Source organism: Apis florea, unplaced genomic scaffold (genome assembly GCF_048593485.1).
Source record: "Apis florea isolate Af1SG1 unplaced genomic scaffold, ASM4859348v1 contig_2272_pilon, whole genome shotgun sequence".
NCBI classification, from domain to species: Eukaryota; Metazoa; Arthropoda; class Insecta; order Hymenoptera; family Apidae; genus Apis; species Apis florea.
Window position 1 is genome coordinate 8,517,131 of NW_028256549.1, and position 23,632 is coordinate 8,540,762.

A 23,632-nucleotide genomic window follows, 5' to 3' on the forward strand; every position below is an offset into this window, starting at 1 on the left:
TAATTTTTAATATTAATATTGTATATATTATTTTATATACAGAGGATTAATATATTCATGTATGAAATAATCATTTTTGAAATAATATTTTCAAATTGTAAAAGACAAAATAAACAAAAGATATACAAAAGTGTTGATTAAAATTTATTTATTAAGTTATAAACGATTGAAATGAGACGAAAATAGTAATCTTATTTTCTTCTCATCTTTTTACTTTATCTGAAGCAAATTTCAATTGTTTAATAAATAAGTCTAATTATTTTATATATCAATTTTTGTTTATTTAGTCTGTAAAATCAACTTTCCAAAGATATTCTATAAATATATATATGTGTTTTATATAAGATATTTCTTTTGATTCTAGAATTACTTACAGATGTATACATTATACACAAAATATATTATATATATATATTTAATTGAAATATGAAAATATAATGAAATACAGAAATATTTCCATTTGAAAATATTAATTTCATTTTAATCATAGGCAAATATCATTGAAAATTGTAGATATATCAGATTCTTATATTTTAATAAAAATGACTTTAAAAAGTAAATGAATTGATATTAAAATGTAACTATATTTGAAATACTATTTTTTTTATACAACTATTATTTTCAAATTTATTTGCAAAATTTTATATCATTCAAAGATACAAAGATATTTGTTTGTTTCTCAGAATATTAAAATTTTATAAAGTGTTTTTTTGTATGTTGTCTATTATGAATTCAGCATGAAAAAAGAAAACGATATGTATATATATAAATAATTATAATTCAAGTAATTGAAATGAATAAAAATCGATTTCAGTATAATTTTGATTATAAAAATACTAATATAACAATAATTGAAGAATAATAAGGAAATAGGTATATATTAATAAATAGAAATATAAAAAGTAAAAATAGTGTAAGAAATATAAAATAGCAAAGAATAGAAATAAAAGAAATTGAACATATAGTATAGAATAAAATATAATAAAATATTAATACTGTATTTCTATTTTTGTTGATAATTAAAATGTTTTATGACAAAATTCATTAAAAAATTTGATATAAATAATTTTTCAATAAATAAAGTAATAAAGAAGATCTGAAAATCAAGTTAATTTTTCTTAATTATACGCTTATATTTCTTTTATGTATAATATTTTAAAATTTTGTTTTATCTTGTGTCATTGCAAAGTTATATCTAAAAAAAAAAAAAAAAAAAATTTGAATTAATATTTTAAAAGTTAATTTCACTTTCTTAAAGTGATATCCAATAATAAAAAAATTATTTCATACATTGTATAATTCCATTATATACATGTATATATTTATAATTTAAATACTTAAAATTAATTTTTTATAAAATAAAATTATTGTTAATTTTGATGATACATAATTTTATTAGGTAAATTTTCATAAGATGTATGAAGACTTATGCGACTGATTGTACATGTATTTACCGATTGTAGTGGTCAAATCAAATTGCGAAATGCATTCACGCATCATGCATTTTACGAAATCGTTTATGCGACAACGCGAATCATTGTACTCGATAAATATTGGAACAAGTCACAACGATTCCTGGAACGATCGTGCAATTTATTATTGAACCGAAATGATTTGTCGAGGATTGGTCGGTTAATTGGTTAATGTTTTGAAAATATGGGATGTGTCGCAAGTGTTTCAAGGAAATTAACGGAAATGTTTGTATTGTTTATGAAATATTACAGAATATTACGAACATGGAAAGATTTATAATATTTTGGAATTCCACGGAAGAGTGTCGCGTGCGAACTGAATATGCATGTTTTGTAATTGTTGTGATATAAATTTTAATGTTTTAAAATTGAAATTTATTTTAATATAACTTATTATTGAGATTGAAATTATTATTTTATTTGAATTATTATTAAATATATTCCACTAATACATAATAGAATATTCAAATTTACATTTCATATTTTCTTTTAGTTTTTATATTATCTTTAAATTAAAAATTATTAAATTCTTCAGAATATTATATTATTTTTTATTCACATCACATCACATCATTGTATAATGCAATATTCAATCAATTCATTTTTTAAAACTTTTAGCCATTTTATGAAATTCTTAGTCAAAATCTTCATTTTATTTGACGGTTTTACGACAAGCAATCAACTTTTTATCTTATTCAATATTTTTTCCTGTTAGATTACAATAATCCTTATACTCGAGTTAAGATATAACGACACGACGATGATTGAGAAATTGAAACATCTAATCATATGTATGAAAAGAGCTATGAATTTTGTTTTTATACGTTTTTGTCCTCAATCATTTGTGATTTTTATTTACGATCACATTACATGCAGTGCTAATTCAATGAATTTGATCATAAATAACAACTGTAAATACTTGACTAGTTCAAATGTATATCTCTAGCCATAAAATTCGTGCTGAATACGCAGTGATTCGCGAGATAACCAAAGACTAGGAAGATAAACGTGATATATTTCATGAGATTGTTTTTTCAATATGAAATATCAAGTGAATTCATGAATCATAGTTGATCACTACGTTAACCGTTAAGTTTTCAAACTTTTAATTTTTTTTTTGAGTTGAAAACGTCGTAAAACTGATTTTTGTACAGTATTGGAAAAAAATTAAAAAAATTTTTTTTTGTCTCGTTTATTGTGTTAGAAATTATTAAATATTGTTCCTTTTTTTTTTATAAAATTATGTAAAAATACATAAAAAAAATATAATAAAAAATGAATTTATAAAAATTTTGCAATATTTATAAATAATGAATTATTTTTTTTCCTTTTTTTAAAAAAGTTGATATTTATAAAATGAAAAAAAAAATAAATTTAGTTATAAAAAAACCTATTTATTTATAATGAAAATTATTCTTAATAAATGATAGCTGATTTATGATGCTGAATTAATTGAAAAGTTCATTCTTACATTTCTTATAAATTTTTCTATCATATTTTGATCGATCTTTCGATTATAGAATAATATTTATTATTTTAATGTATTCATATAATGTATATTTAATTTCATTTATTTCTTTCAAGTGAAACAAATTTATTTCAAATCTGAAATTTTTCAAAAATTGAATTATGTTTCGAGGAAGATTTAGTGAAAATTATCAATTAACATGAAAATAACGATTTTTCAATTAATTAATATGAATTAATATTAATTAATTAGGAATTCTTTATACTTGAACTCATGTTATCTTTATAAACTTTTTTAAGAGATAAATGTTATTTCTGCGAATAAAATTTCTTTTCATAATTTTATTTTTCATATATTTTTATATATGAAAGTTATATAATTATGTAGTTATATATTTTTTCAATGCAAAAACAAAAAACAATAATATTAATTGCGAATAAGTAAAAATGAATGAAAAAAACTTATAATTTTGATCACATAGTGAATATGCAATTTATGAAAGTTTATTCTTATACTAATTATTATATGAAGTAAAATATAAAAAGATTATTATAAAAAAATATGTAATGAGATCAACATTTTTGAGATATTTATTTTAGAATTTGACTATAGAATATTATTTCATATTTTAATATTATGAATTAAAGTTAAATAAATATTTAGATTATTAAGAAAATAACATTTATATGATTTTAATAAGAAAATTTATACATTCATACTTCTAATATAAAGATGATGATATATTTTATTTCGTTGGATACAATGTCAATGTTACTGATATCATATACCAAGCTATAAATTAATAATTTTTATAATTATATAATATAAAATTTATTAACTATAAGTTAATAAAACAATTTTTGTTTTAATGCATATTGTCTAGATGTAATATCATTTTATATTAAGCAATTTTTGATCAAGCAAATTAATAATAAATCGTTTAAAGTCACCCATATAAATCAAATTTGATAGAATAAAATAAATTGGTTCAATTGAACAATTTGATTTACAATTTATCTGTTACAAATTTATCTTATGAGTAAAAAAAAAATTTATAAAAATAAAAAGAAACTTTATTATTAATTTTTATTAAAAAAATAAAAATATATAATAGTACTAATATATTTCTTGAAATCATATTAAAAAATCATATAAAAGAAGTTATATATTAATTGTGTAAAAAAAATTCAATCTGTGAAACTAAAATTTTGGTCTTTCGAATATTAACCGAAAATTTAAAAGGTATAAAATTTTTGTCGTGGAATGTCAGTGCAATACAAGAATTTTAAGAACTTATCTTTAAGTTGCTATTATAATCAAGTGCACCCCCCTGCTCGACATCTTGCCAGACACTCGATCTTCAAGGACACTTGCCTTCTGCCAAACTGCGGATCAACTCTGAGACGTCTTCAACACAACGTATAAGTGACATCGCCATTTTGACCTTTACGTAAGTCTCTTTTACTAAGACAGTATGGATGCCGCATTGAAATTTCTCGTTAAGGAACGCGCCTCGTATAAATCTGCATTGACTCGCTTTCGAAACATACGATCAAACTTTGAGTGCTTCCGCGCTTAAGATTCGATTAAATAAAATAATCCCAATCTTCGAAGCCTTTGATGTGATTCAAAAGGCCATAGAAAAACGAGTAGAAGATACAGAATTTGAAACAGCTCATATCGCAGTACGAATTTGAAAATGTCAAATAATAGTACTGGGATACATTCTAGGATCAAATTATCAACAATAGAATTACCAACTTTTGAGGAAAATTATAATCATTGTTTTGATTAAGTATAAAGACACATTCGAGTTACTAATACATAAGAATGACGCATTAACAAACATTGAAAAGCTAGAGTTATATAATCTCTCGGTGTTTCTGAGAGTAACTATGCGATTGCGACGGATAGCAGTTAAAAAAAGATTCGAGGATAAAAAGTTGCTAAAACAAAATCATATACACTTTGGGATTTACCTGTGTTAAATAAAAAGTCGTTTTATGGATTGAGACGATTATTAAACGACAATAGTCTGTTGGCAAGTCTTAAAGAATCTGTAAACTGCTGGAACACTGTTATTATTCATTTAATAACAACTAAATTAGACTCAATGACGAAAAGAAAATGGGAACGGACTCAATCGAGTCTTATAATTAGGGATGTTAAATTGGATTAAAAATTTTTAGAAACTCATTATAGGTATTTTAGAAAAGATAACTGTAGAAAAATCACTTCCACAACTCTCCAAGCCACAGACCATAAACGCATACTCGAACCCGGATGGGATAGGTTAGTCTCATGTATTGTAACCCCACAAACTTTTTGCGTTTTGTGCAATAAATCACATAATGTACAATGTGCTGACTTTGAAAGATTAACTCCAAACGCACGGATCGTGCAGGTACAAAAAATAGTTGTGTTTTAATTGTCTAAATACTGGACATCGAAATAAGGAATGTGTAGGTGATTCTTGCAAAACTTGTGGCAAGAAACATAATGCATTTCTGCATGTCGAACAGAATAATAATAGAATACGAATTGATTCCATAACAATGACTACATCTTCGATAATAACAAAGGGACAATGAACGCAACAGACAAAATCTACGGCCTTATCATATTTTTCACAATTGGAGTAGAAACAGTAATTTTGTCTACGACGACAGTGATCATAGAGGACCAAATATGGACTCAAAGATGAGTATACAGGACATTCGAGCTCTCAATCATATTTTAAAAAAACTTGGTTTATCTTGCACTGATTTGAACACATGTGTAATGACAATTTCGCGCGCAAGGTATAATAGCATCGAGATATAATAATTTTCGTCACACTATTTCTCATTTTGCTTAAAATTATTAGAAATATATCGTCATTCTGATTAAAAGAGAAATTGATATCATCTGGATTGAGATTGGCAGATTTTCACTTCAACAAATCTGATGGAATAGACATAGATAATCGATGCAGGATTAGTTTGGGATCTCCAATGTATTGGTAGATACTAGTTGGATCCTAATAATCCTATTCTACAAAAAACTCAATTGGGATGGATGCAGATAGATTTAGCATTTTAACGTGCACAACAAGAGTCATAGTTATTTTGCAATTCATTATTGGCGACAAGTGAACAGCTTTATAATCTTTATAAAGATCGAACAATTTTGAAACATGAAAAATGACATATCTAAATGTTTGTGAATGATCCAGTTGAAAAAATACTTCATACAGAATATTATTGACAGTGATGGACGCTTTGATGTAAGAATTCTATTTAAGGAAACAGTAAATAAATTAGGGAACTCTTAGGAACAGGTACACAAAAAGTTTCCATCACCTGAATTCATAAAATACGAAACATTAAGACATATGCATAAATCCTGAACTCAATAAATAAACATACTTCTTGCCACATCATGCAATATTCAAATAATCTAGCACTATTTCTAAATTATGTGTTGTGTTTGATGTATGTGATGACTAAAGTTACATCAGGATCATCGATTAATACTGATGTACTACCTGGAATCATGTTCCAACAAATTAAAACCAATATGATTTTCAGGGGCCTTCTCCTATCAGAATTACGGCAATAACCAGTATGGCTGCTGCATACATGCACGATCAAAATATCACAACAAACGCACTTTAAATTAGAAACTCAGAATCTAAATAACAATTTAGAAATTCCTAAGGGCAATGTACTCCACTTATTAATTCTATTCTTAAATATCTCTGGACTAGGTAGACTAAGCAATGCCCCAAATTTGAATAAAAACACCAAATTATTATTTATCCAGAACATAAATTAACTAGACTATTTATTATCCACAAACACTTACAATGTTTGTTGAATTGTAAAGAATTTTGGATACTATTTGCTAGAAGAATAGTGAAAAGCATCGTTCAGAAATATTTAAAGTTCTTTCGAGTGAAATCCAAAGAAATAACGCAAATGGGTAATTCACTTGCTACCTGGCTCATTTCTGCACGTCTCTTTATTATTACAGAGTGGATTATGTAAATCCATATTTAATTAAGAATAAGACATGCACTAAACTCGATGGTAAGGGATTACATTTACTTTGTTATGTTTTACAACAAAAGCAGTTCATATTGATGCATTTTTTAAACTGCTTAAAAAGATTGCCGAGAATTGTGCCATGATATTTATTCGGACAATGAAACTAATTTTGGGACATGAAATGAGTTAATTGAATTTAAAAAGTTCATCTCGAATAAAAAAAGAAATTAAAAAAAATCACACACTTTCTTATAAATAAAGGGATACGGTGGCATATGATCTCTCTTTATGCAGTTCATTGCAGAGAGTTTATAGGAAAGTGCTATAAAATTAGCGAAATCATTTGAAGGGAGTCATCGGACGCGATACTATGAGAAATCATATACTGTCTTAGTATAGATAGAAGCTGTCCTTAATTCCTAAATTTCTTATCATTCGATGATCTAATTTCTTTGATACCTGGCTCTGAATCTGATCTTGAATAGACAGGTTCCAGGATATATAATCCAACAGAGCGTATATTATTCTTGGAGGCCACGGCAGAATGAATACCTGCATCAACTACAAGAACACAATAAATGGCGTCGGTTGGCAAATTTGGATTCGGTATGATGGTTATCAGGAACGATAATCTTTCTCTACTACAAGACGACGAATTCTAGAATTATGTTCTGGAAAGAACAAAAGATAGCAACAATTAGAACGATGGGATAATTAAAAGACTGAGATAACTAAGATCTATATTCTATCACTGGATGTAGCAAGTGCACTACTCCAGGACACACAAATCGAAAAAACATCGAGAGATTAATGCCTCAATATTAGGCTCATAATATTTTAACATTTTTTGATATAATCAATGTAGTTGTAAATTCTATTTTATATATTCTATTTATAATTCTAGAATTATATGTTTGTAATTTGTAATATATCGTATGAATTGATTTCGTGCATTTATCAATTTGTATTGTACGCAATGCGTTCAAAGCGGGCAGCATGTTCAGACATTGAACAGAATTACAGGATGATGCTGCAGTACAATACCGTTTATGAAAGAAGAATTTAGACGATCATTCGCTTTGTATTAGAAACAATTCAGTGTGGCTGGAGTGTCAATGTGATCCTTGGACTTGAGGCAACATTTTTCAGCCATGCCAATCTCAACAATATCATTTTTAGAGAAGAATTATTGTAAACATTCTTCAGTTTCTTGGGAACAGCAAACTCTAGGCATAGCCTCTTAGTCTCATTTTCCTTAGATTGAGAATGTTGTTCAATCAGGGTGCTACTTCACAATTGCTTATATATCTTAGAGAAGACCTGTGATCTCGTAAGATGTGCATGGAGGAGTTTTAGAGGGTACGAAAAAATTGTTTTGAAGAAACAAATTTTTCTTGAATTTTTTTAATCTTCAGAACTTTTTGAACTTTTCAAACCTTCTCAACATCAGAATTCTTTCAAAGAAAGGTTAGAACTTCTTACATCTTAAAATCTTCCGAATTTGTAGAATTTGTGAATTTAGTGATAAATGCAAATTCATATGAACTTTGCTTTTGATAGCCTTACAATAGAATTTGTTAACAGCCAATTTTATTATAGTATGTAATAATAAATTAATTTTATTATTACTATACTATAGTTCTAGGAACGGATTGCTAACAATTTGTTAGATAAAATATTAGTCTGAAATTGAATTTAAAATATTTTCGAAATAATAATTGCAAGATTGAACTTGAAGAGTTATAATGATGAATATCGAAGTAATAGTATAATTATGAATTAAATATAATGGTATGAATTAAATATAAGGTATATTAAATTAAAAAAAAAATTTAATTTCGTTACATTTTAATAAAATCTAATTTTATTTTAAAATTGTAAGATTTATATTGTACTAAATCGAAAGTAAAATTTAGAAAGTTATATAGCAGTGAATGAATATAATTTTTTTTAATGAATAATAAATAGAAAAATTGGATTTGTTTTATATTATTTTGCTTGATTTATTTATTTATTGTAAATAAAATAATTATTATGTTATAAAACATATTAATTATTAGTTATTTATGTTTTAATATATTATAGACTCATAGTTATTTATTGTAAAAAAATCATTATTTACAATTATAAAAGTATTATACAAATGCAATAATATAAAATTTTACTAAAATATTATTTTGTTAATTTAATATTTAAAAATTGTTAAAAATTATTAAAATTGTTAATAAATTGTTAAAATTGTCAAAATAATGATAATAATATTATATATATATAATATAATATACTATTTATATTGTAAATTATATTAGAGTATTAAGTATAATTATATTTATATTAAAATATCAATTATAGAAAAAAATTTTATAGAAAATTTTATTTACTTATTATAATTACTTATTTAAAAATTTTATATGTATTATATTTACATTACAATATTATTATTATATAATTATTATAGAATTATATTTATATTAAATATAAAATTCAAAACTATAAAATTATTTGAAGATATTGAAGATATTGAAGATATACAATAACTATGGATGATTGTAAAGTGTTAGAAAGTATATAAAGAATGGATATGGATAGTAAATCATTAAATAGCCTGTGTCAAACCCGTTCTTCAATATATCATTATAGGAATGAGTGTTTATGGAAATATCGTAGGTGTGAGAAATTTCTTTGAATATTCACTATGATTGAGATATATGAAAAACGAGGATTCGAAGATTGACTACGTGTAAAAGTCATTTTCTCGATAGTTGTAACATTATTTATAGATATCCTAGATGATGTTACAAAATTTATATCTAAAAAGTTTTTATATTCATTAAAATTGTTATACCGTTATTATAAATTTGAAATATAAGTTATATAGGAATAATGTTAACAATATATAAGAATCTTGTATTTTTATTAAAAATTGTTTTTTTTTATTCATCAGGCTATTATATTTAAATTATATTATTCATAAGAAATTTGCAAATAGTTGTTATCATTTTCATTTTTTTTCAACCTTCTGATTTTCTAATTATTGTATATTTTTTGATTTTACATTATTACTTTTTATACTTTCTTTTTATTTTTCTATTTCTTCACCCCATTAAAAAAATCTTCCTTAAAAATTCTTTTCTGAAAAAAATTCAAATAAATCATAATTATCTTTCAAATCTTCATTTTTCTAATCAATTAAAGCTTCTAAATAAAAAATTGTTAAATTTTCAGAATGTTTAGATTAATGACTGAAAATTTTCCAAATTGACATTAATAATATCTATAACTTAATTATTAAGTTAAGATTTTTTATTTATTATATTCAAATCTTCATTCTCCAAATAAATTTAAAAAGAATCATTTATTTGTTTCACTTTTTTTAAGTTTAAAAGTTTAATCGAAAATATTAAGTTTCCAAAATTATTCAATTGAAGATTCTTCAAATTTATATTAATAATTTTTCAATTATTCAAAGCTATACTACTCTATCTCTACAATTCCATCTCATCATTTCAACTAAGCTTCAAAAATCATATATTTTCTTCATTCTATCGTCTAGAATTCTTGTATATCAATCGCATAAAGATTGTATTTTCATGTATCTGCTGCCACTTGTTTCCTATTTCATCCGCCGAAAAATTTTTCCTTTTTCTGACAGACGTCCTCGAATCGTGCCAATTATAGAAACCAGATGCCAATTCTGACGATGGTTTAGCGAATTGAAAAAAGTTCACGGTCAAGCTCACTTTAGTCGATCTCGCTTAGATAGATCAATACGCTTAGATCCTTCCTTCCTATAGATACCGATCGCCGATGATCACGATCCCGTCGATCCTGTTCCCAGGTAATAATTACCGGCTAGCTGTCAGTGCCAGGTCAATGGAAAAGCATTGGAACAGCCACGAGAATCGACAGCTTTCGCGGGTCGTTAAACGTGAAATACTTCCTCGCTACCACCAGAATACGTGGTTCCTCGATCAAAAGATCGTGATCGATGCATTAACAATTAGAATCAGGCAGTAGATCAATATTTTGGAATAATTTTGTGTTCTCTTAAACTACGTTTACGTTAAACAACTGCTTGTTAAATTACTGAATTGATCGATGTTAACGTTCGTTCTTAGTTGCTTGTGTAAATTAATAATCCAGTTGAAATGAATTTTGATCGTAAATCAGAAGTAACTTGTCTAATTTTGATTAATAGATTTGATCGATAGTTGTTTAAATGTAAATATTTATAATAAAACATTTAAATTGAAAATTGATGTATAAAATTAATTTAATTTTAAATTCTTTATATTTAGTTTTAATTAATTTTAATTGGCAGAAATTAGATTCCTTAAAAAACTGTATTTTTTATGTTTTTTTTCTTCTTTTTTATATCTATTTACATTATAAATATCTGTTTTTATTGAAATATTTCTATTGAATTATATTAAAAATCGTCAATTTGATTTAAGTACTATTATTTTTATTTTTATTTTTTTAGCATTTATGTATATTAGATTGATAAAAAAATATATTTAAAAAGATAGAAGAAAGTAAAAATTATATCAATGCAGTGTCTTTGGTAAAAATAATATTGCAATATACTTTTAAAAATTAGTAAACAAAAAAAAAAAAGAATTGATATACAAAAATATAACATCAAATATAGTTTTTAATTTTTTTTTCGCAAATATTAAAACTGAATTTTGTTTTTATTTATTTTTGTGTATTGGAATTAATAATAAGACACATAAGAAAATATGTGATTATAATGTAATATAAGTGATATCCAGATCGAATATTATTTCTCTCTGCACAAGAATAGGAAATATAGAATGCAAGTGAAATAAAGATAAATATTTGTCAGTAATTTGATTGGATGTTTAATAATCTGAAATTCAAATTAATTCAAGTATCATTAATACTTCGGACTTGTTTATATATATGTAAATAATTAAAAAAGCATTATGCATATAAAAACATATGCAATCTTTTTAATTCGAAATCTTATAGAACTATGTTTTGATTTTTTTCTATGGATTTCGATAAATATAGCAAGTTGAATGAAATATAATAATTCATTTATTTTTAAATATAATTCCAAATATTGTGAAATTTAGTACGATTTGTCCGAGATAAGTTTCTAATAAATATATAAATAACAAAAGATTACATAGATTTCAATTTGCATAATAAAATTTTTTTTTAAACTATATAAAAATGTTGCATAATTACATTACACGATATTTATGTACATTGTATATTACCTTACACTGAAATTTATTTGAAACTAATTGTATATAAAAAAATATCAATGTATTTACTTTTATTGAGAGGCTCCAATACTATTGCACATCGAGTTCTCGCTCTTTCGCCATCTCACTTTATTTAATACAAATTTAAGATGCTTATAACTCGTTAATTAAACTTTTATAGGACACATATGTATGAACTTTTTTCATTGTTTTGATGTTTAGAATCTATTCTTCAAAAATGTCGCATATTTTTATGAACACCTTATTAATATAATTATATTGTATATATTGATAATATTATATTAAAAAAGTATAATATGTGTTATTTTTTTAATTATATTGAATAATTTCTGAAGTTTGATAAATAATAAAATTTAAACTATATTAGATGCTGGGATTTGAGATTGGATTATGCTCTTTTAAATTGTTTAAGTTTTAAATTATAAATATAAATATTTGTTGAGATAATTAAACGATAATTTAAATTTAATTTATTGAATATTTTTTTTTAAATTAAATGAAAACTTATTCAAAAATTAAGCGTGAAATATATTTTACTTCTTTTGAGAAAATAAAATATTATTTTAACAGAGTATTTTTTATTGTATACTTAAAATATTTATTTTCAATTGTATATAATTATATAATTGTATATTTAATTGTATATTTAATGTATATTTTATTATAATTATATTTCGTATTCAAAGTATCTAGAATAAGAAATCTATATTAATAGCGAACTACAGTTAGTTTTCTCTACCGTAATATGTTTGATTAGGAAAGTAGCACAATGTTCTATTTTGTAACTCGAGCAATATTGTTTTATTTTAATTTCCTATCAATGTTCAATGAATATGGATTAAACAACTATATCAGTTTACGAACAATCTTAATATAAATAGACTTGCAATAGTGATACATATATGTATAAATTATTTCTTTCAAAAATATACTTAATATTATCATATTTAATATATCTAAAAAATTAAGAATATTTATTCTCTTTCAATCGTAATGAATTCCTCGAATAGATGAATGATTTTCAAATTTATAGTAATTAATTTTAACAGTAATTATTAAAAATAATTATTTATTCATTTTAATGCTGTTAAAAATATGTTGTCAATATTTTTAATTTTGAAAAACTTTTTTTCTATATATATATATATAAGCACTGTTCATTTTCGAAATATATACAAAAATGTTTGCGATATTATATATAATTACCCAAAAATTATCCAAAGTTTGGAATAGATGAATTTAACATAAATTTAGATATTGAAATGTATTTAAATTAAATTCCTAATAAATTTCTAAATTGGTTAGATTTAAATTAAACTAAATTATATAATTACTATCCTATATATAATACTAACCTTTATTTTCATTCTGTTATTCTTTTGCCAATTCTTCTTTGTATTGAAGAATTTAACCATAAATAGATGAACATTATTGTTATCACTAACCAGAAGCGAAAGTTTGTTTTCATTGAATAGACACGATTCTCGAAACGAATCGAAAAAAAAATGGAGAACGAAGTGGCTACACAGCCTTCTTCTTCTCCCGAATCATCAGATCGGAAGTGTTTCGAACATCGAGGATCGGTCGGAAGGTCATAGGTCAGCCTTCGAACGTGCCTTGAAAATAGAACGTGGTCACGTGGTTGGTACCGGTTTAGACTGTTTCTATTTCAATTATCGTCGCGACCGGGCAATTTGCTGGCGTTTAATCGATGCCGAATCGCCGCTGCTCGCTTCGGGCCCAGATTATAATTCTTCCGCGTGTATACATGTATATGTGAGGGATAGAACGAAGTGAAACGAAGCGCGTGCGCGATCATCGAAGATCTAGATCGGAACTTTCCAGCCGCTCGTTCAGGAATGTTGATTAACGTGTTAATTAAGCGGCGCCCTGGATGGAAAAATGATGACTGGTAAAAATGAGATGAAAATTTATTTTTTTAACATGAGTTTCGTTCTCTCGTAATAAATTCTCTTTTTCGATGTATGGCTAGATAGTTGAAAATAACTAGAAATTAATTAACGAATTTTACTTGTGTTATCTACGTAGTATTTTACTTTCGAAATTCTTTAATAGGAAATTGAATTATTTTTTACATTTTTATAAAATTATAATTAAGGAAACGACATATTTCTTGTTGTAGTTGTCTTCTTGATGTAGTTCTAATATATATAATTCTATGTATATTTCTTATATTTGAAAATATTTCTTTTATGGATATTTAAAAATATTGATAAGAATGAAGATAATAAATAAAAAAAAAGTAATAATAAAATGAATGAAATTAAATACGAGTTTTTATAGGAGAGAAAAGCAGGAAATATTTTTTGAAATGAAAGTTTTTGAAATCAAAAATATAATAAAAAGTAAAGTAATAACAAAATTGGCAATAAAAATAATAAATTATATAATATATACTATATATTATGATAATAATAAGAATATTTTTTTACAAATAATGTAAAATATAATGTAAAATAATAATAAATAAAAAATAATAGATAGTAAAATAAAATTAAATATTCTTTCTGAAAGAAAAGGAAAAAAAAATATTTTCTATATAAAAAAAATTAAAATCATACGTTTATAATTTCGTCTGTAATTTAAAAATTGCGATATTGTAAAAAATCGATTATATAACAGCCATTTTTTTCAAATTTTTTAAATCTAGAATTTTAATCGACGATCAAAACTATTTGATAAAATTTCGATGAAATAATTTTAGAAAGTCGATTATATTTTAAGACATATAAACATAAAAACTATCTTTTTCATGATAATTTTTTAATTTTAAAAATGATTCATAAGAAATCTAGATGAAATTTATTTTAAATAATTTGAAAATAATTATTTCAAAAAGCACTAATTATATATTATTTAAAAATGTATTTTAATTGTTATCATGTTTTTTATTTCGTCAAATAAAAGGATTTAAAGGAAGACATATTAAAAATAATAAACTGAAAAATTGATTTGTGTTAATAATGTATATTTTTATTGAAAATTTATTTTTGAGTATTCAAAGTGTATATAATAATATTAATAAAAAAAAAATAATTATTTAAACATTTGAAATATTAAAAATGTCTTGTTTTCATCAAGATCAAATAACAAAATAACAATAGAAAACAAATAATTTATTTTATAAAATGATCAAAAATCATTTAAACACATTAATTCATGTTTTCTAAATTAAATATTTTATAAAATATATTTTATAATATATAATAATTTAAAAAATTTTTTTAATTTAATTTAAAATGTTTCAATAATTTTAATGATTTTTAATGATATAAAATAAAGTTAAACAATTAAAATAGTACTTAAAAAATTTAAATTGATAAGTTAATCTATTTTATTAATTAATATCAGTTTAATATCATCAATATTATAATTGTATTATATATAAATAATATATATAATTATATACAATTATTTTTAATATTTTTTAATTAATATTACAAATATTTCTTTTAAAATTTACAAAGAAAAATTCACATAGACTTCAATTCAAAGTAAATACAAAGATTTTATTGATTCATATAGAGTCGTAAAAAATCAAATCAGTCTTAACTAATTAATTGGATTTTATTTTTGTTTCAGGAAAATGGTTGTCTATATTCCCATATAAGATGGGGCGAGGCTTTCGTAATCGTTTACAGTGTAACGTGCAAACGAAGTTTTCAGGAAGCTCGTGGATTGCTGAAGCAACTGGCTGATTTACGTCTGCCATCCTACTTCACTGCACTGTTGCTCGGCAATAAGAGAGATCTGGATCATGCTCGGTGAGTGTGTAGTACAGGCTATATGTCGTAAAGATTAACAACCAAGTGAATTAAAGGTCAACCGCCAAGGAGAATTATAATTTAAAATATGAATCGATAAATAATATGTCTCGAATTCTATTAAAAGTATCGTGAAAAGAAAATATGTTATTAAAGTTGAAAAAAATTGTAAGTGTAAGATATTGCGAGATAAATATCATTGATAGACTTTGTCACATTGATAAGTGAAATAATGTAAAATTAAATATGATGAAATGACTCGACTGAGAATGTTATGACTCAACTATGATATCAAATGGTAAACTGATATAAGAATAATAATAATACCAATTGATTTATTATTATTTTTATATGATATTTGACATATTTCTTGAAGTCATGAAGGCATACCTCAGTAGAAAATAAATTTATAATTTAATTGATTTGTACAAAATGAAAATAATATTTTTAAGAATTGGGAAAGTAATTTTCATTATTTTTCTAAAATTTAAAGTTTAAATTGGATTTTTGTTATTCTTACAATAATAGTACTACAGTTTTAATATTATTATTTTATTTTTTTTTTTTTGTATTTAAGTTTGGAAATTAGATTTGATTTGAATTATTATTGAAAGAATAAGAGTGGCTCTAATTTAATTCTTAATTAACTGATATAATGAATATGAATTATATTATAATTTCATTATAAAATTATTTCAAAGAGAATCTTATCACTATTTCTATTCTATTTTCATCATACTACTCATTTTATTTTCTTGATCTAATTCATCTAATACAAATTTAAATTTATAATTTAATAAATAAGCAAATCTTATCTTTTGTCTTATCGTCCTTCATCCTTCATTTAAATTCCTAATTAAATTTAAATGAATTTAATTGTATATATTTTTATATTATTACATAATTATAAATATATTATGTATATATAATATTATGAATATATTTATAATATTTATATAAATATATGAATCTATATATTCAATATATCTATAAATAATATAAATTTATGCAATTATATAAATCTACATAACTATTAACAAATAATGATCTCATCGATATCTACCTAAGACATTATTTTTAGTATGTTCTTAAGTCTAGAATATATGATCATTAAAATTTTCCAAAGCATCAATGTCTCATGACAAAATCAATCGAAATTATCCCTACAATTAATTGGCGATTTGAGTTTGAATTTCGTTAATAAATTGTTAAACATAATAAATACAGTAGACAATGCACTGAATTAACGTTTCTCGTGTGCGGCTCACCGTTCCGAGTCGTCGACACACTTTTCTGGGTTTGATTGTCATTTAATTTCTGGTTTTTGTTCACGTTAACGAAAGAATCGCGTTATCATTGGTCGTTTGCTGTTTTCAACGAATACTCATTGATTTCATGATCAAACTTCCTAACGATTTCACGCTTGTCGTGTGTATTATGTGCAGTTAGAATTGTACAAAAATGTTATTAGGATAAATAAACTATTTAACGACTATTGCAGATTAGTGATAAATTGAAAGTTTTTGAATAATTTGAAAATATTTTTTTTCATTTTTTCTTTGCGTTACGATTCGTGAAGAATTAATTAATTTTTATTTTTTTACATTTTTTCACTACTTTTCTTTTTTTAAGATAGAAAATAAAAAATATATTATATTAATTTAAAACATTACCACATTTATCGAACAATATGAACTTCGATAGAAATTAATGATACTGTTAATATTCATAACTATATTTTATATATGATGTCATGATTTAATGTACGTAATATAATACTTAATATAATTATATTTTTATTTTTATAAAATAAATTATTTCATATAATAATATCTTCAATAATATTTTTCATAATTTGAAAAGAAACTATTGAAATAATTTATATAAGTAAATAAAGATTTAAGTTTTATTTTAAAAAATTTATTGATTTTTCAATAACTGGCGTAGATAATGATTATATCGTTTACTATATTTGTTAAAAATTAATTTAATTAATTTTTGATTTTTTTAGTTATTTAGTTTATGTTTAATTTTTATTTTAGTCTATTTTGAAATAATTTAATCAATTTTTATTATTTAAAAATTCGAATAGATTTTTAAATATTTATATTTATAGTGCTATATGTTGCATTTATATTAACATATGATGCATAATTGCATATATTTAGTCATTAGTATTGAATTAAATAGGTTAATATAATTTAAATATATATAAAAATGAAAATATTTTTTAATTTTCAAAAAAGTAATAAAAATAGCAATTTAAATGAGTATTTTTAAAAAATTTTTTTATCTTATTATTTAAGCTACATTAGGTTTAAAATTATTCGAGATTAATTTCAAAAATCTAATAAAATCTATTTTTTAATCATTAATCATCCTAATCTATCGATAACTTTCCTCTGTATTTAAGTATTTTTATAAATTAAATTTCTATAATTAAATACAATAATTTTTCAATCCAACTTCATAAAATATTTATAATAATTGTTTTTTATTAATACATTATGACAAAAATTGAGATTTATTTCTATTGAATATCAGATAGAAATATAAATAATTGGAGAATATTTATCCGGTAGCGAAAATCTCGAACTGATTTTTCTTTTGAGTTCATTGATCACAGACAATGTTACTCGAAATATCTAACGGTTTCGATGATAGCAATACATTTACTCAGAGTAAATTCAATACTTCTAGTTTATAATGTAGATGATAATTGTGCTAATATTTTAATTCTTTTATAATTTTTATTGTTAAATTTGAAAAACAAAATTAATAAAAATTAAAGGAATTTTTAATTTTTATTGTATGATGCTTTGATTTATTTCTATATTTATTTCAAAATCTTTTGAATGATTAAAATTCTGAAAAAAGATAATATATTCTATTGTTCAATATAGTGTAGATTTTCAAGTTAATTGTTAAGAGATTTTTTTCAACAATAATTTTTTCGAACAAGCAAAATTTCGAATAAATTTTAATTTCATTCTTCACGGGATGGAATGGAATACTCTCAAAGAAATCGAAGTATAATGAATTCAAGAGTACTATAGAAGGTTAATTTGATGCTTTTTGTTCCTGTCATCCATAGACATTGAAACGTTGCATGGAATACCTAACGGTATAGATGCTCAAGAGTCCTAGTTCGCAATTCAGGTGACAAATTACAGTCAGAGGGCTTTAAGAAATGAATATCACATTGATCTTCCTTTTTTATTTATATCGACAAACAATTTTACCTAAAATATTATATTATTATCAATAATATATTTTTATAATATATAAATAATAATCTAATTTTTATACGCAAATATTAATATAATGATTATACAAAAACTAAAATACTAAAATTATTTTTTTGAAATGTATGTAACCTATCAGAATCATTTAATCTCTTATACATATATACGCATCATGAAAATTCTTTTATATTATTTTATTTTTTATGTCAAAAAAATACTATAAAAAATACAAGATTTATATACAGTGAAAAATTCACTTCACTATGAAATATTTGAAATATTAAATTATTTATACAAAATTATAAATTAAATCTCTATGAATCCATAAATTATTTTTATTTAAGTTAAGTTAAATTTTTTATCTTTTTCTCAAACAATATTTAATTTCAACTTTTAGTTGTTATCATTTATTAATTTATATTCCATATTCAAGATTTTAACATTACAAGTTTAATATTATAAAATTATCGAAATAAATCAAAAATAAACGATATTAAAAATTTTGAATAACAATAAAAATATTGCATTAATAGCGATATTTTTTCAATAAATTCTTTATTTAAATTAGTCTAAATAACAATTATTTCTGAATTTTATTTATTCACAAACATCTATCGATGCCTGCTAAGCACATATATTCCTTACTATATTATTCTATGATATTCTACAAATTTGTTTAAAAGAATAACAATTACTTTTGATATCTTGACAGTAGCAAAAATATTTTTAGAAGCTTTTGCATCTGACTATTTCATCTATTTATAAACATCTATCGATGACTTACTTATATATTATTCTTCACCACACCTTATCACCATCTGATTCCTCTCTTCTCCTTCTCAATCGCATAAAATTCGTGCCATAATATCACAACTTTCTTCGATGATGGCCTATTAATCTAACAGTTCACTTTCCCGGTGTGTATTAACTTTGTTGCACGCATGCAGACGCGCTCTCGCGCGTACACTTCTCGCGTGTGTCCGGTAACAGGATCTTCGCGAAACGTTTCCTAGACGAGGCAAGATTTCGCGTGCGCCACGCAATTCGCAGCCTGCCGTCCCTGTTTCTTTTTTTCTTTTTTTCTTTTTTTTCACCTGCTCTCTCATCACGCCTCCTCTCGCGTGATCCACACACGCACATTGTCTATCCACAGTGACTTGGATCCGTGCCTGGTGGCGTGAAACGCGAAACGAGGCGCCACACCGACCGCACTCTCCGACATCAGAGACCATTTCGAGCACGACACCCGGTAGTGGTCGCGATTGCTCGCTCATCTAGAAACTGTTCACGCGATCTTCGCCCGGACATCGATCTGTTTACGCGCGCGAATCGTCCAACGATCGGTTGGCCGACTTGGACGAGCGAGTTAGACGTGTTCCGATCGGTGGTCTATACCAGCGGACCGATTTAGACCCCGGATTCTTCGCTTGTGGATCGAGACCTCTGAATAGTTGAATGGTTGTCGACTCTTTTCAGATGTTGCTGCATCTTTGCAAGAAAGAGGTTTAAGATTTTTTTCACTAGTTTGCACTAGTTTGCACTTCTTTGAGATATTCTAAGATGTATAAAGTTGTATTTGAAATATTTTTAGACATATTTTATTTATTAGATATAGGCATAAAATGAAAGTTTGAGTGATAATCATTAAACATTAAACATAAGTGGAATTTAGATTCTTCATTTATAGAATTTGGATATTTAAATACTGGTGATTATATATTTTTAATTAATCATCATAATATCGAGGGGTATAAGTATCTCATCAATTTTTATATATTCGTTCTTTAATTTAGGAATGTAAAGGCAGTATTTATTATAACTATCTAATATATTTTTTTTATTTTAATGTAATGATATATGAATTATTTTATTTTTGTTAATAATGTTGTTATTATTATCTTGGTAAAGAAATAAAATAAATTTATATTAAGATTATTAAAATATGGTATTTTTTATAACATAAACAATTAATGAATCTCATATCTTATTATTATTACAATATTTATTTAACCTAAAATAAATTATTAAGAATATTTTAATTGATAATTTAAGAATGTAACTATTATTAACTCTTGTAGTTTTTCTCATATCAACTAGATTTTACAAATTTTTTTTTAATATATATCAAGAATTGTTGATGCATATTTAAATTCCAAATTGAGTTCTCTTAACAAAATCTTGTATTTAAAAATAATCTTAATCTTCTTTTAAATACGATATTAAATAAGATATAATTATTTGTATTTAATGTTCTTTTTATTATAATTGTTGCTAAACGTATATGACAGTAAAGCAAATAGAAAAAAAAATTAGATAAGAAAATAAATATATTATATATTATAATTATAAATTTAAAAGAACCACATTTTTAGAATGTTTTGCATATATTGATTACATTATATGCAAATCTTATAATCTTTATTCCTTATTCAGACTTGATTCAGATTCTTTTATTACAGAAAAAAAAATATATATATGATGCTTCAAATATTTTTATTTTTTCAAATTTTATATTATAAAATTTATAGAATGAAAGAAGTAATTATTTTAACAAGATAGCAAATATTTTTTTTAGAAATAATTGCATTTAATTTTTCTTAGATTCACATAATACAAATGAAAACTAAATTGTTTTGTTTTATAATTGAAACAATTGTTTAATTTATATTAATTTTCAAACTCAAATAAAAATAGAATATTTTTATGAATATTTTAAAGAATTATTCTCTAAAATAAATTTATAAATAACAATGGTATGTATTTGAAGTTATCACATTTTTATAAAATAATAATATTAATAGATGATATAAATAAAATTATCTTATATAGTGTTATGCTAAATAATAATAAAAATAAGAGAATAAGTATCTTTTTTAGACGATCCAAAAATATTAAAATAAAATCAAATAATAGTACAATTTACAATGTTATTATAACCTTTATGTGAATTATAAAGGATTAAATGTTTGAAGAATTATTCTGTTTTCCTTTCACCAATCTTCTCATCAATTTTTTTACAACATAAATTTCATTTTTGATCTGATTCAATTCAGATGATCGAGATCAACGTTAATTCTGTTGAAATGATATTTTCTTCTCTATCCAACGATAAATAAAAAATGATATAGAAATGGTTTTAGTATTAATTGTGCATTTTACGTAATCCCTGTTTTAAGGCTTAACTTAAAGTGCATCATCTAGCGTTGCGTGAGTCGAATGGGAGAAAGCTAGGAAATCGAACCAGTTGCTACTTTTTTTTATATCTTGAACGTTTGTGATAAAGATTGGTCTATGAACACTTATTAACCTTGTCAAATTCAGCACCAGCTTCTGAATAATAACCTGATAGTTAATAGCAATGGATTTCGATTTGATAAGGATAGCTATATAATAAATAGGAAGATATCTATTCGTTTAATTATTGAAAAAAGATTATGTATCGATTAAGTTTGTCTCTGATTTTTATTGTTTATTGATAGAAACATTATATTTATAATTTATCGCGAAGAAAAATATTGACTTATGATAATTTATTATTATTCATGGTATATTGTTTACGCTATTATTTATGTATCTATTTTATTATGTTATATATTGTATTAGATAGTTTATTTATTTAATATATAAAGATAAAATATCTATAAAAATAATAAAATCTAATATACAATATCATATCAAAAGTATAAATAAAATATATAAGTATAATAAATAAAAAGAAATTTTCTAATTTTAATAAATTATGAAATGTATGTATTAATTTTAATATAAATTTATACAAATAATAAAAACACATATACTATACAGACTTCTATATTTTAATCTATTATAATATCAGAAATTTTCTTTTCAATTTTTCAATATTTTTCTATACAAGATATATTTATCATTTGGTAAACGTATTCAATCATCGAATCGAGTAACTGTTGTAAAAGTTTTAACGATTGTATCATACGTTGCAAATGATAAGTGCAGCTTTTAGCAAGCTTATCAAAATCATTTAACAATCTCTTGAAAAGATCTGTTAACTTGAAATCAATCAAAAATCGACGATGGAAAGATACACGATTTCGCTTTCATGGCGTACAAGATTTGCACAAAGGAGGGAAACTCAATTGCATTTCGTCTCGGCTCATTCGTCATTCGAATGTACGGAGTGAATACTACGCATAGTAGAAACTTTTTGAACAATCCTCAGGCTCCTTTCGAGTTCGTTTCATATGCAAATCTCACTATGATTTTTCGCATCTTTTGAGCAGTCAATGTCTGAAGATTACTCAAGAGTGAATCACACGGTTCGCGTATTTTGTGTCGAATGAAGAGAAAGCTGGCAAACGGTAGTCTTTATCGTGTGTACCTTGCGATAACCTTCCATTTCC

The 23,632-nt window shown here is 23.7% G+C and overlaps 1 protein-coding gene across 4 annotated transcripts in view; it reads left to right on the forward strand.

Annotated features, from left to right (window-relative positions):
* LOC100869557 (ras-related and estrogen-regulated growth inhibitor) overlaps window positions 1–23,632 on the forward strand; it is a 131,430-nt gene that overhangs the window by 87,499 nt on the left and 20,299 nt on the right. For all 4 annotated transcript variants that reach the window (XM_086917908.1, XM_086917912.1, XM_086917911.1 and 1 more), the window contains one exon: window positions 15,830–16,011. In XM_086917908.1, coding sequence (XP_086774034.1) covers window positions 15,830–16,011 — 182 coding nt within the window. The remainder of the gene's footprint in view (window positions 1–15,829; window positions 16,012–23,632) is intronic.